Source organism: Anneissia japonica, unplaced genomic scaffold (assembly GCF_011630105.1).
Source record: "Anneissia japonica isolate Jap-2015-1 unplaced genomic scaffold, ASM1163010v1 scaffold287957_len1322810_cov207, whole genome shotgun sequence".
NCBI classification, from domain to species: Eukaryota; Metazoa; Echinodermata; class Crinoidea; order Comatulida; family Comatulidae; genus Anneissia; species Anneissia japonica.
This window is the reverse complement of record NW_022683022.1, coordinates 1,310,049-1,322,136: the sequence shown is the minus strand read 5'-3', so window position 1 is coordinate 1,322,136 and position 12,088 is coordinate 1,310,049. Positions and strand designations below refer to the sequence as shown.

Below are 12,088 nucleotides of genomic sequence, written 5' to 3'. Positions count from 1 at the left end.
TAACCTTCCAAAAAGGGGGGGGGGGGGCGGCCCCCCAAATCCGCCCCTGTTGGTCACACAGTGTAGTGTGATGTTTTTTGGTAGACTGCATAATTATACATGACGTCACCATATACAAGCCACTCCCCCTTGGCTGAACCCGCCAAGGGCTCAGCTGGACATGGCTATACGCACAGCGGCTGTGTATATAAGGATAGAACAGATCTTATATGCCAGCTTTTTTTAATCATGTGATGCTATGGTGTGCTGCAATTGGTTGCTTGTCGCTGTGCATATAACAAAACCACTTTTATTGTATACACAGCCGCTGTACGTATAGTGTATAGCTCAGCTCCATGAATGAAAGGCGTGTTCAAAAATTGGGTATGGCGCGCACTGAGCGCAAAAAAGATTATGTTTTAGGGAATTCACTGAGAACCAAACTTATAGCATCAAACACAAGCCATGATTGTAAATTGTGCATGCAAACAAGAAACGAGACCAACTCAGCATGAGAGTGTGCTTGTTACTGTCACTCGAGACTACCTGAGATCACCTGAGAGGACTAAATTATAGGCTAGTCAGTAAATCGCTCAACTTACATGTTTATTTGGCATCAACAACAGTCAAGGTTAATGATCAATTTATTAGTCAGATGGTCAAACGAGAAGTTATCCACAAATGTTCAATTAAAACATCTTAACAAAAATTTATGTTTATGTTAGAGCAACTTAGAACGTAAATATGTTGTGGCGTTAAAGCATGTTAAAGTTACAGCATGAGTAATATTCGTAGGTGATGCATCACATACATGGTCATATTTAAAAAACTTGGACAATAATTGTCATTAAAATTCAATATTTCGTGGCCACACAAAAACACTATTCATGATATTCTTTTATTTTTATAACAGTGGCACACGTTTGACAATACCGGTACCTAATGGTGCATCCAAAGATTAACCATCAATATATATATATATATATATATATATATATATATATATATATTTTATATATATACATATATACACAAATTTATATACAAATTCAGCTGTTAGAACACTATCAAGTATATTTTAATACAGCGATTCTGCAATGCAAATAAACTACAGTACAGTATATGCACACCGACATTAAAGATAAACATACGTAAATTAACAAGTTGATTACTTTATATAATTTATGTAGGCAATATTGCGATGTAAATAGAATCTATTCCAATACTTTTTAAAAATTTCTTACTAAAGAAGTTGTACCATGCAAAATACCTAACAAAAATATAAAAATATTTTTTTAAAATTAACTTGCTCATTTTGAAGCAAAATTATCAACTTGAACACTGTGTATTAAAAAAATGTTTAAACATAATTTTACAGCGAAAAGTGGTAGAATCACTTCCAGTAACTTGGAGTATTTTTATTATTTTTATCATTATCCAGTATAATAACATATTTAGAATTAAGATTAATGAAAAGAATGCTTGATAAATTGTTTAACGAAAAATGTCCATTTGCTTCTGTCACGACTAACACTAATGCACGTCACACACCAATTATTATTAATATTATTAATGCTACTGCAACACTCTTGCTTATAAGTATAAATATATTCATTTATCTTGTTAACAACTTTATATTATCTTTAAATAATTGAACATTGTATACAATCATATTATATGGTACATGAGTATACTATTAATAGTTATTTTTAGTCAAGAAACATACACAATTTGAACCCAGGACTGATGAAAGACAATAAACTTTATTACTTAAAAACACTTAACCACACTATATCATGGCTGCACCACTATACTGGACGCAGGGTTCCCGGAACTCCGCCCTCAGCGTCAAAAGTGGAACGTGAAATTTGGATATGGTTTTGTAGTCAGATTTGCGAGAAAAACTTCAGCTACCCCTATTTCTCGACTGAGACGTCAGTGGGAGCTGTAATTTGTATGGCAAGGAGATTGAGCAACCCTTCATTCATATTAAGGGAATTTACGCCCAGAAACTTTGTAGTTATTTTGGTTATAATAGAAAATATTCATTTTTTGGTGACGTCACACTCACATTAGTTAGCATGCATACGTCATAAGCTAGATACGTCACCTTTTCCTGGTAAGGCAAACTTTCCCGGCGTGCTTTTTTCATGGATAAACAAACACCACTGCTTTGCACATGGATGCCTTGCCCAAGCTAGGGCTACAAGAGCCGCATTTTTAGCACTGTATAATACTTAAATAAGGTACCTCTGCAAATGAATTATTCTTAGTTATTTTTTTTTTTCTTATTTTAATTTATTTCTTCCAAAAGTGTACTTTCTATCACATATAATTCCACTGTCTTAGTTAGGCCTAGTCTTATGCCTCATCGTCCCCCGCTACACAGTACATCAGCAGCCCCTCCCCCATACAGTACAGACGTTTGCTAGGTAACAACGTGATTGCACCTTCCTTCCCAGGTGTTCATGTAACATTGACATAATTGTTAGCTAACCAGTTGTGTGTACTGTATTTCTTTGTGAAAATGAGTACCGCGGCGTACTCATTTTCACAAAGCATTTGCATCCCCTCTTGGAAAGAGGGATTCAAAATAATTGTCTCCATATGTTCGCTAATTAAATTAATCACCGTAATTTAGCTTACACTTATGAATTTAGGGAGCACTTAAAATTAACCGACAAACTCCGAACTTTATTCATTCATTAGGCCTACATAATAGTTTCATATTGCTGTACTATATACTCCAACATCACTGGCGCATGGTAACAACCAACTGACTGCAGACCATTTCCGGTCACACATTACTCTCCATAACACAGCACCCTTTAGTTCCGTCACCTCTGGATATATCATACAGTATGATGGATTTTTTTGGTATAATATCACTTGAATAAAAGTATTCTTTCTTGACCTATGCGGATTAAGATATGCTTGGAAGAACTGCTGACTTTCTGCATTGCGATATGTCCTCCAGCTACGATACACTGCCAAGCTTCGTTCAGACGGGTTGACCTGATATTCACACCAAATTTTCTCATGTACTTTGCAATATCGTTTCTTGTACACCCGCCTCCTTGGTTTAGACACTCATTCAACAGATTTAAAGCTCTCTCACGAGTTGCCTTGTCGACGTTGCTACTGATGATTTCTGGACGGAAAATGGTGCCGTCTGGAAAACATTTTTCATCGGCTGATGGAACTTTACTTAGAACTAACGTGTGGCCATCCACTTGTGCTTCGAATGTGTATTCATAGTCAAAACCATGGGATAGCTCAGGTTCGCTTCTTGCTATGAAACAGTTCCAGCTCTTCCCGTATTCCTTATTCATTTTACTAACTATGACAGTTGACCTTTCTCCTTCAACAGGATTTTTAAAGACATCTTCAATGACACTACGACTGCGTAAAAGCATATCTGGTGGCATAGAAGACTTCTCACCTCTGATATCACCAGACGACCTCCCTGTAAATGTTAAACATAACGCTGGGGTTAATTAAAGCAGCACTTTCAAGCTGAAACTAACGTGATAGGAGACGAAAGATTTTTAGATAGTACTGGATATTAAAAGTTGCATTTTACTGATACATCCATGCAGTCCTCGATTCATAACGAACTTGCAGACACATTGTAATTTAATTGGATAGCTACTGGAAAAAGGGACAAAAACAACATACTTACCCCTTAAATTTCGATATGCTCGGAAGAGATCATCAAAAGAACATTGAAATAATCTTTCAAAAGGATCAGGTTGATTTGACAATGGCAAAGCTTCCGTGTCTTCTAAATCTTGTGTTCCTCCCGGTAGTAGATGTTTTAGATAAGGTAACTTTTGTTGCATATTGTCTCTGTGGACTTGCTGGTAGTCATTGGTGATTTTCTTTCTGGTGGTGTAAGTTGCTTCAAGTTCCTCAAGTTTTGAGTTGAGTTGACCTAGATGCTTTTTCTCAATATCTGCCGCCTCTTTTTTAATATACTCTACTCGTTTTTCAAATTCTTCAGTTGCTCGCTTGATAAAGCTTTCCAAACTGTCATCTTTTTGTTGTTTTATTGTTAGCTTGTAACTTTTAATCTCATCGATTTTGTTTTTGTATTTAGAATTTTCTTTAAGATAGTTCTTGAAAAGTGTGTCGACTTCCGCATTGGCTGTATTAAGGCTACAAGTGTCGTGACCTGAGTGCCCCTTACATTGACGGCATATGAGTTCATTGCATGGAGTGCACCACACGTCTAAGTTCCTTCGATGGGTACTACAACTTCTGCCGTACGTGGCATCAATTCGATCAGCTTTTGCTAAACAATCTTTTGCTTGTTCAGCTACAAAAAATGATGGCAGTTTCTCCAGACCATGGGATGGCACGTCGGTTTTCTTTCTGCATAAGGCACACTCTACACGTTGTCGATCATTCTGTGTAGCGAAATAGCCTTTCACGCATTTTAAGCAGAACGCATGTCCACATACAAGTTGTTTAGGTTGTTCCATCTCACAAAAGCATATAGAACACTGAAGGATACCTTCTGCAAATCCCCTAAGCGGGTCCGTTTGCTTTTCACCTGCCATTTAATACTTATGAATTTCAGTCGTGGAAGTGAACCTACAGACAAGTCAGGCCAGTACAAAGATATCGTCTTCTTTATAGCCTCAGCTCAGCGTCTGGTAACGCAACGTTCGGTAGATTCCATTTAATCGAGGGTAAACAAGGAAGTATCTCGATAATACATTCTAAAGTAACACATGTTAACACGCCTACTTTTTACAAGTAGCACTCCCTGAATATGCAATTGAATCTTCCTACGGAAATTTCCAGTTATTTTTGCAAGTGTACTATTCAAACCGGACTATACACTGTATTTTATCAGGCAAAATATAGTGTTTACCTGAATTGATAAGAAAGCATTGAATACAGTATTATACCTCAGTGCCCAACTAAGTATTGTCGTAACGGCTTGGCCTAATTCAGCTCGGCCTCAGCCTATACTAGTTGGTCCTGGTCTACCTTCAGCAACTTCTTTTTATACCTTCTTCGAATCTATCGCATGTTGCATTAAGAAAGCAAAATCAGATTTACGTTTGATAACAATATTTATTGATTGAATTTACGTTGTTTTCATACCGACATTCGGTGAGGATTCCCAAAAACGTAGGTGAAAATTTAACGTAGGCCTACAACACGCGATGTCGTGTTAAAAACATATTTACACCCCGCTGGAAAATGGACGGTTGTAAGTCGGCAATACGCATGCACGTGTGGCTGCTCTGTGGATCAGCAAAACTAAAGGACGCAAAAAGGACAAACCACAAGCAGCGCAGAGCAAAAGTCAAGTGTCGCAGTGCAACTCTGTGCTGCAACTCAAATGCGCGCCCCCACTTGACTTTTGCACTGCCACTTGTACGTTGCAGGCCTATTTTGGTGATACCGCGCCAAAAGGACAAACTACAAGTTGCAGTGCAAAGTCAAGTGGCAGTGCAAAAGTCAAGTGGCGGCAGAAAATCGTTTGTAGCAAATGCACTACAAATGCAATTATTTATTAAACATGCCACAGTTCACCGCTTTTAATCACAACTCTTAAAAATTAATGCCGAAATTTTTTGTATGTTATTATTTACCTTAAATTTTATAACTTTCAATTATCAAATCATACGTTTCAAATGCCTTTTTTTATACGTCTGATTTTTATTTTTTATCTTGGGCTGTTAATTACTAGACTTAAGTTTTAATTTATGGGAAGCAAATTTCCAATTGTAGATGATGGTTGAAGAATTGAGTACTAATTAATTGCATGTGTAAACGGTGGTTTTAAAAGGAGGTAAAACATACTAGGAAGTGGGATTCCCAGAATAGCATTCAATAAAAGAAAGAAAAAGTTATGCTCTTAGGCTACAATATAGTGTTGAGGGTGTGTATTGAATTATTGGCCGTAATTGAATAGTCGTTCTTCGTTAAACCTGCGCAGAGAGGTAAATCCTACTAAACGAAGGCGACCAGTCGAATAGAAAACTAGTAAATACTCGACAAAAAAAAAAAAGGCTGCATAGTTACCGCGATACACGCAGCGTAATCAGGGCTGCTTCGGATTGTGGCAGTATGGGTTTTTCGTAAAAAAATGTTTTCATCCAGTTTTTGAATTCATTTAGCCTACAATTATGTTTTGACTTCAATGTGGGTAAATATTATAATTTTTTTTTTCTGAAGCTTAATGTTGTTGCTAAACTGACCAAGGCCATAATCTTTTTGGTCACGTGCATAACTTAATGCTGATTAACGAATTCTGGTTACGTTAATTTTCGTACGGTCAACGAAGTCTATTTTACGAACCATTCGAATGAAAATTGGGGGTTGGTGTCCCCGACGACAAAAAAAAAAAAAGTGGGCATGGTTGGGTGTTGATAAAAAACCTTTCGAAAGTGGTCCATTGGGGCGAAGCCCCCGAAAATATGACAATTAAGGGGTTTCAAATGGCTTATTTCATCAATTTTAGAGTCTATCAATATGTAAAAAAAATACATTGGTATGGGGCAAGGGGGGCCGCCTAGTGCCCCATGGGGGTTCAGAGGGCGAAGCCCCCGGAAGCTCTGGCGCCTGCAGCCTTTTATAAGTCGTATCTAATTGATTTTAAAGAATGCAATTAACATTTTTATTTCCACACTACATTTTAAAAATACAGTGGATGCAGGAATTTGATATGGAGGAGGCTAATATAATTTTGAATATAATTTTCTTTTATTTCTCCACTTTTAAATTTTGAAAGGGTGAATCTGCCACTGAAATATTCATCATTTTCAAATTACTCTGGCAATCATGCCCGCTTATATATATTTCTTGCAAATTAACATCCATAAAAAAAATGATTTATTATATACTGATTAGCTTGTGACGAACCATGAAAAACAAATAAGATAAACGTAAAACAGTCAATGATATAGTCTCTTTGCATGTACAGTACTTTTAAAATCAATGAAGAGCTTTTTCCCTTTCTTCTCTTTTTGAATTTCACTTTTGCGCAAGTAGTACTGCGACTACACTATTGTGCGTGGAAAATACCGTCCAATTTACGATCAAACATGACTAGGGAGATATGAAGCACACACAACAGTAGTTATAATTTTTATTTCACAAACATAAAGGAGATTTACTTAATTTATCATTATCAGTGGCGGATCCCGTAAACCGAAATAGAGGGGGGTGGGGGACAGGACAGAGAGGGACTTTCACTGTTTAGACCACCAGAAAATTTATGATTATGACACCTCTGATGGCCGGAAAAGGCACTCTCAGAACTAAATTCTAATTATAATTTTCTCCGCCATTAAAAAAAAAAAAAAATTGAAACATTAAGGAGGGACCGGGTCGGCCACACTTGAATCCGCCACTGAGCGTCATCATAACACTGGAGTTCGTAAACGTGTGGTATTCCTAAATAAATCGAAATAGATAGACCACCTGTCCGTGTCAAAGGCTGTATAATTATTGTTTAATAACAGCTAGGCCTATATACTGTACAATTCAATTGACTAACTATAATACTTGAAATTAGGAATCTGTGAATGTAGAATGCGAAACAACTTCAAATTAAAAATTACTACCAATGGAATCAGCATAAGATGTTATGTAAATTTAATCGTTCAAACGTAGAAAGGATGATAAATGAAACGGTGAAAAATGGTATAACAGTAGCACAGTAGTAACGGGACGATGACGAGACGTCTATCGAATACGAGAAGAACAACGTCAACGAGTATGAGTACGTGATTCACTGAAACGTGAAATAACCATAAAATACAAATAGCATAATGCAATACAATAATGTTGAAAGAAAGTATTTTAGCTTTAAATTAATAATACATTCATCCAAGACAATCCTTATCTCTTGAAATTAATGTTTGCCTATAATTATTTAACATTAAATTATGCATTCTTAACTTAGTTTAATCAATATACAGCGTGAATCAACTCACCAAAGTTTTGTAGACATTTCAATTAAAGATTTCGCAACTCTACAGATTCTAGATGGCAAGGCAGGCTAAATTAAGTACGAGAAACTTTACGTACACTTCTTTCCAAATGCCGCCATGGTTACCTTTGTTATACGTCAGCGTTATGACGCCCTCTATAAATCTGATTAATTAGGGCACAAAGATCTTATAGATCTTTGTTAGGGCATTACAGTGTATGCAGATAATATTAAACACTAGTATATACGGGTCATAATATACAAACGGAATAAATCGTTTAATTGTGTACTTTTGAGTTTGTAAAAATGTTGGCCTAATAGGTTTACTCCCTTCCAATTTTAATAACGTACAGTACATTGTTTTCACAATAAATTTAGCCTCTAACGCGCCCATAAAATCGATGGAGTGGTTACTGAAATGGTTACGAAATGCACAAACGACTCTGCGTTTACTCTGTTTTGTTCTGAAATATGCACCGACTGACTGCACTTGAAAAAGAGCACAAGTGAAGCACAAGTGAACAGACAAAATTCATGACAGCATGTGTAAATTGGTGTTCTTTCCAGAAAAAGTGGGGTTTTAAATGTAGAAGATTGCTGAAAAGTGGCGACACAATTGATATGATGTCCCCCTACTTTAAAAAGTGGGGGAACGTGTCCCCCTGTCCCCATCGATCGACGGACGCCCATGCTAGTGTAGGCCTACTTTCTAAATACAGTTTGATTATCAGAGGGCCATTTTTATTTTCCCCAACAGGGGGGGCCAACTCTCCCCGACGGGGACCTCGGATACTTATTGAATGTAAATTAGTTTATAGTTATGTTATTTTGTATCCGTTACATAATAAACGAAGTCTGCTCTGCACTTTACAGGTTGCCCTTAGTGCGTTCCATACATTACGGCAATTTGTTTTTAGGGAGGGCGACAAACTTATAATATACGCTCGAGCTGGCATATCGAACTGAAAACGTCAACAATCCACGTTGGAGCCTGCGAAGATCCTTAGCGTCAGCCGAACAAAATGAACCGGAATGGAGGCGGTATGTTTATTTTTATATAATATGTAGCCTAGTCTTTAAACTGTCCTGCCTACTGGATGAGTAAATTGAAAGGATATAGGCCTAGGTGGGCATAATAATACGCCTAGCCAGGCGGGGGACGCTTCCTAGGCGGCCTGTATCATGTACTACGACGTGCCTGGGGCTCCTTCCTCCAAGGCTAGGCCTAGGCCTACTCCTTCCTACCTCGCATCCCTGGCATGGTTATTTTAGCCAGGACCTACAGTACAGTAGGCCTAGGTAGGTTATAGGCCTAGCTCTATTGGAAGATGAAGACTCCTGCTCTAATCTCTTTGCTCTAAAGATGTCAAAAAGTAATGCTGCATAAAAAAAAGTGTTGCCCCCCCCCCCACACAGTCACAGGCATACCTGTAGGACTAGAATATTAATAATAACTCTGCAATCTGTAGTAGGCCTAAGAAGTGTAAGCAGGGGGAGTTGTTATACTCTAGCCTGGAACTAGGCCTAGTAGTAGATGTCAACTTTCTGCTGTAAGCTTTTAAACCTAGCTAGTACTGTAATAACTCAACTGGAAGATTTTTCCCAAGCCAACCTGGGCATTTTTAGTTTTTATACAAAAATGGTAGACTGTGGTAGCAGTGGCAGTGCCAGTGGGGGGGGGGGGCAGGGGGCTTAAGCCTCCATTCGAAAGTGAAGCCTTCTCCCACCGGCTGACCATTTCCTTGATGATGTACGGAGCAGTGGTGGCGCCAGGGTGGGCATTACCCCCGCCCATCGGACAGACCTGGACCCCATGTTGTCCGACGCACAACTACGTTGTCTGATCAAAAATTTAAAAAAATGATTACTTGCTTATCTAAATAACGTTGTTTTGACTGCCAATCCTTATTATCGGTCTAAAAGCACGTTTTGGATCATAAAAACATAAAATCTCACCCCATGAACCCTACAAGTGAGCTTTTATTTTGGGCCGTCGACCAAGGCTTGGATGGCGCCTTGGCTCGGACTCCTCCTCCGTTAGACAGGTCGGACCCCTTCTCAGCAAATTTCTGGTACCACCGCTGGTATGGAGTACGTTGTGTTGTATATTTTCTTCAGTCAATTCAATTTCTATTCATTGAAGGACTATCAACAATCCTTAAAATAACCACAAAACATGTATTTTGTCATTTTCTACAATTAAATACATCATCATCTCTACCAGAATGTGTAATTCAGTTATTTATTTTAAAATTATATAATGTTTTTTTTTTTTTTAATTCCAATTGTATTCACTATAGGAAGAGGGGCAGCCTCTACAGAGGACATGCTGGAATCAGAAAATAACAGATTATCAGAGAACCTAGCGTCAAAAGTTTCAACCTTAAAATCGGTCTGTAATAAATAAGTAGAGCCTATAAATTACTTATGCTATAATTTAGATTTAGAAATTTATCCACACATTTGAAAAATCTGATTTCCATGTGTTGCTTCTGGTTTATCTTGTGTAAAATTTGTAATACAGCACTGTAGATTAATAAATGAATGCAAATTGTGTTGAAAATGTCACCAGCTGTATTGCAGTGAGTATATGTGTCTGTACTTATCCTAATGATAGCTTTAAATATTCCTGAATAAATAAAGACAGTGTGGACATTTTCATTTCAACTTCCTCAAAAAGTTAACATATGCCACTAGCCTCCTATATATTTGAATTTATCCTGTAAAATTATTAATTCATCAATGATCAACTTATTGAAGTGAAAGTTATGCTAATCTACTGAGCTTTCTAAATAATTTTTATTTTTATTTCAAAGCTTGCTCTAGACATAGAGAGTGAAACAAATGATCAGAATAGATACCTCGATGGAATGGTTAGTACCCTTCTTCACATTTGCTATGATTTGATATCTAACTACATGGTCTGCCAGCAAACATTTTGAAGTATAGAAAGGAGTTGTTTCATGAGTAAATATCCTGTCATTGACACGACTTCAACCCAAACTCCTGGGATTGGAAGACAAGTATCTTAATCACCAAGAGCTACAGCCCCAATTGATTATCATTCTATGATTAACCTGACCATCAATCGATCAACCAATCAATCGTTCCTTCCATTGACATCACCTTAGATCATCATTCTCATCACCGCCATTCCTATTTTGATGTGATCAACATTGTTATAATTTTTGTTCGATATTTTTCTCATTACTGTAATGTTTGTTGCTATTTTGTCAGGATGGTGAATTTGATAGTACGCATGGGTTACTTGGAGGAACCGTGAAGAGATTTGATCAGATGCTGAAATCAGGAAAACACAATCGCAGGCTTATGTGCTATCTCATACTTACTTTATTATTCTTATTTGTTCTGTTCTATATGTTAATAGGCCATGTAACTGGCGGTTAAATTCTAACTGGGGCGGTTAAATTCAAAATTGAATATATATTTATTTATATTTTTAATAATTTACATGTAAAAGAATTTATCAGTTTAGATAATGAATACCACCAGTTTTAAAGGTTTAGTTTAGAAAGAACAGAGTATTGTAACCACTCAAAACTAATATAAAATGCACAAATCATACATTTTATTAAACACTTTGAATTCATTTATTGTTCATTATTGTTGATCAGTGGGTTATGTTAATGTGACAAATATAAGGCATTCCTGTCCATTACTGCAGGATTTGTTACCAGGATCAGCAAGAATGATGCGTTCTCCAAGAATTGTCTTTAATTATCAAATTAAATTATGTAATTAATAATACATGGATTGCATTGAATGCATCTAGGGCATGTATGTTGCATTGTTAGAAAACCTGTACAACATTTTGATGTATGTTTTTTATTTTATATTGGTGTAACAGGCCCCAAAATATAGGGTATAGGTTAGGAATTTTTTTTTTTTTTTACTGCCACAATATTTTGCATAGACCTTGAAATCTATCTATAAAATCAATTAAATAAGCCTTTACAGCATAGTCCGGGGGCATATGTCGAAAAATGGGCTCCCGTGGGATTTTTGTGATCATTTTAGTTTTTTGGATGGAATATATACTTTGAAGTATGCTGAATCCAATAAAATGAGTCGCCAATTTTTTTACGCACATCTTCATATGCAAATTAGTTAAAATATGCAAATTAGTTCTGAAAA

General features: G+C 36.8%; 2 protein-coding genes across 2 annotated transcripts; one reads left to right on the top strand and one right to left on the bottom strand.

Annotated features, from left to right (window-relative positions):
- Positions 1 to 2,712: 2,712 nt before the first annotated feature.
- Positions 2,713 to 5,937, bottom strand: LOC117115132 (E3 ubiquitin-protein ligase TRIM50-like). Its single transcript, XM_033258858.1, has 2 exons — positions 3,662 to 5,937; positions 2,713 to 3,445 (listed from the first exon to the last, which is right to left on the bottom strand). The coding sequence occupies exons 1-2, from the start codon at positions 4,539 to 4,541 to the stop codon at positions 2,865 to 2,867; spliced, it is 1,461 nt and encodes a 486-aa protein (XP_033114749.1). The 5' UTR covers positions 4,542 to 5,937; the 3' UTR covers positions 2,713 to 2,864.
- A 2,903-nt stretch (positions 5,938 to 8,840) lies between these two features.
- Positions 8,841 to 11,907, top strand: LOC117123008 (BET1-like protein). The gene is made up of 4 exons (XM_033268834.1): positions 8,841 to 8,974; positions 10,234 to 10,325; positions 10,750 to 10,806; positions 11,171 to 11,907. Exons 1-4 carry the CDS (start codon positions 8,956 to 8,958, stop codon positions 11,339 to 11,341), a joined length of 339 nt encoding a protein of 112 aa, XP_033124725.1. The 5' UTR covers positions 8,841 to 8,955; the 3' UTR covers positions 11,342 to 11,907.
- Positions 11,908 to 12,088: the final 181 nt, after the last annotated feature.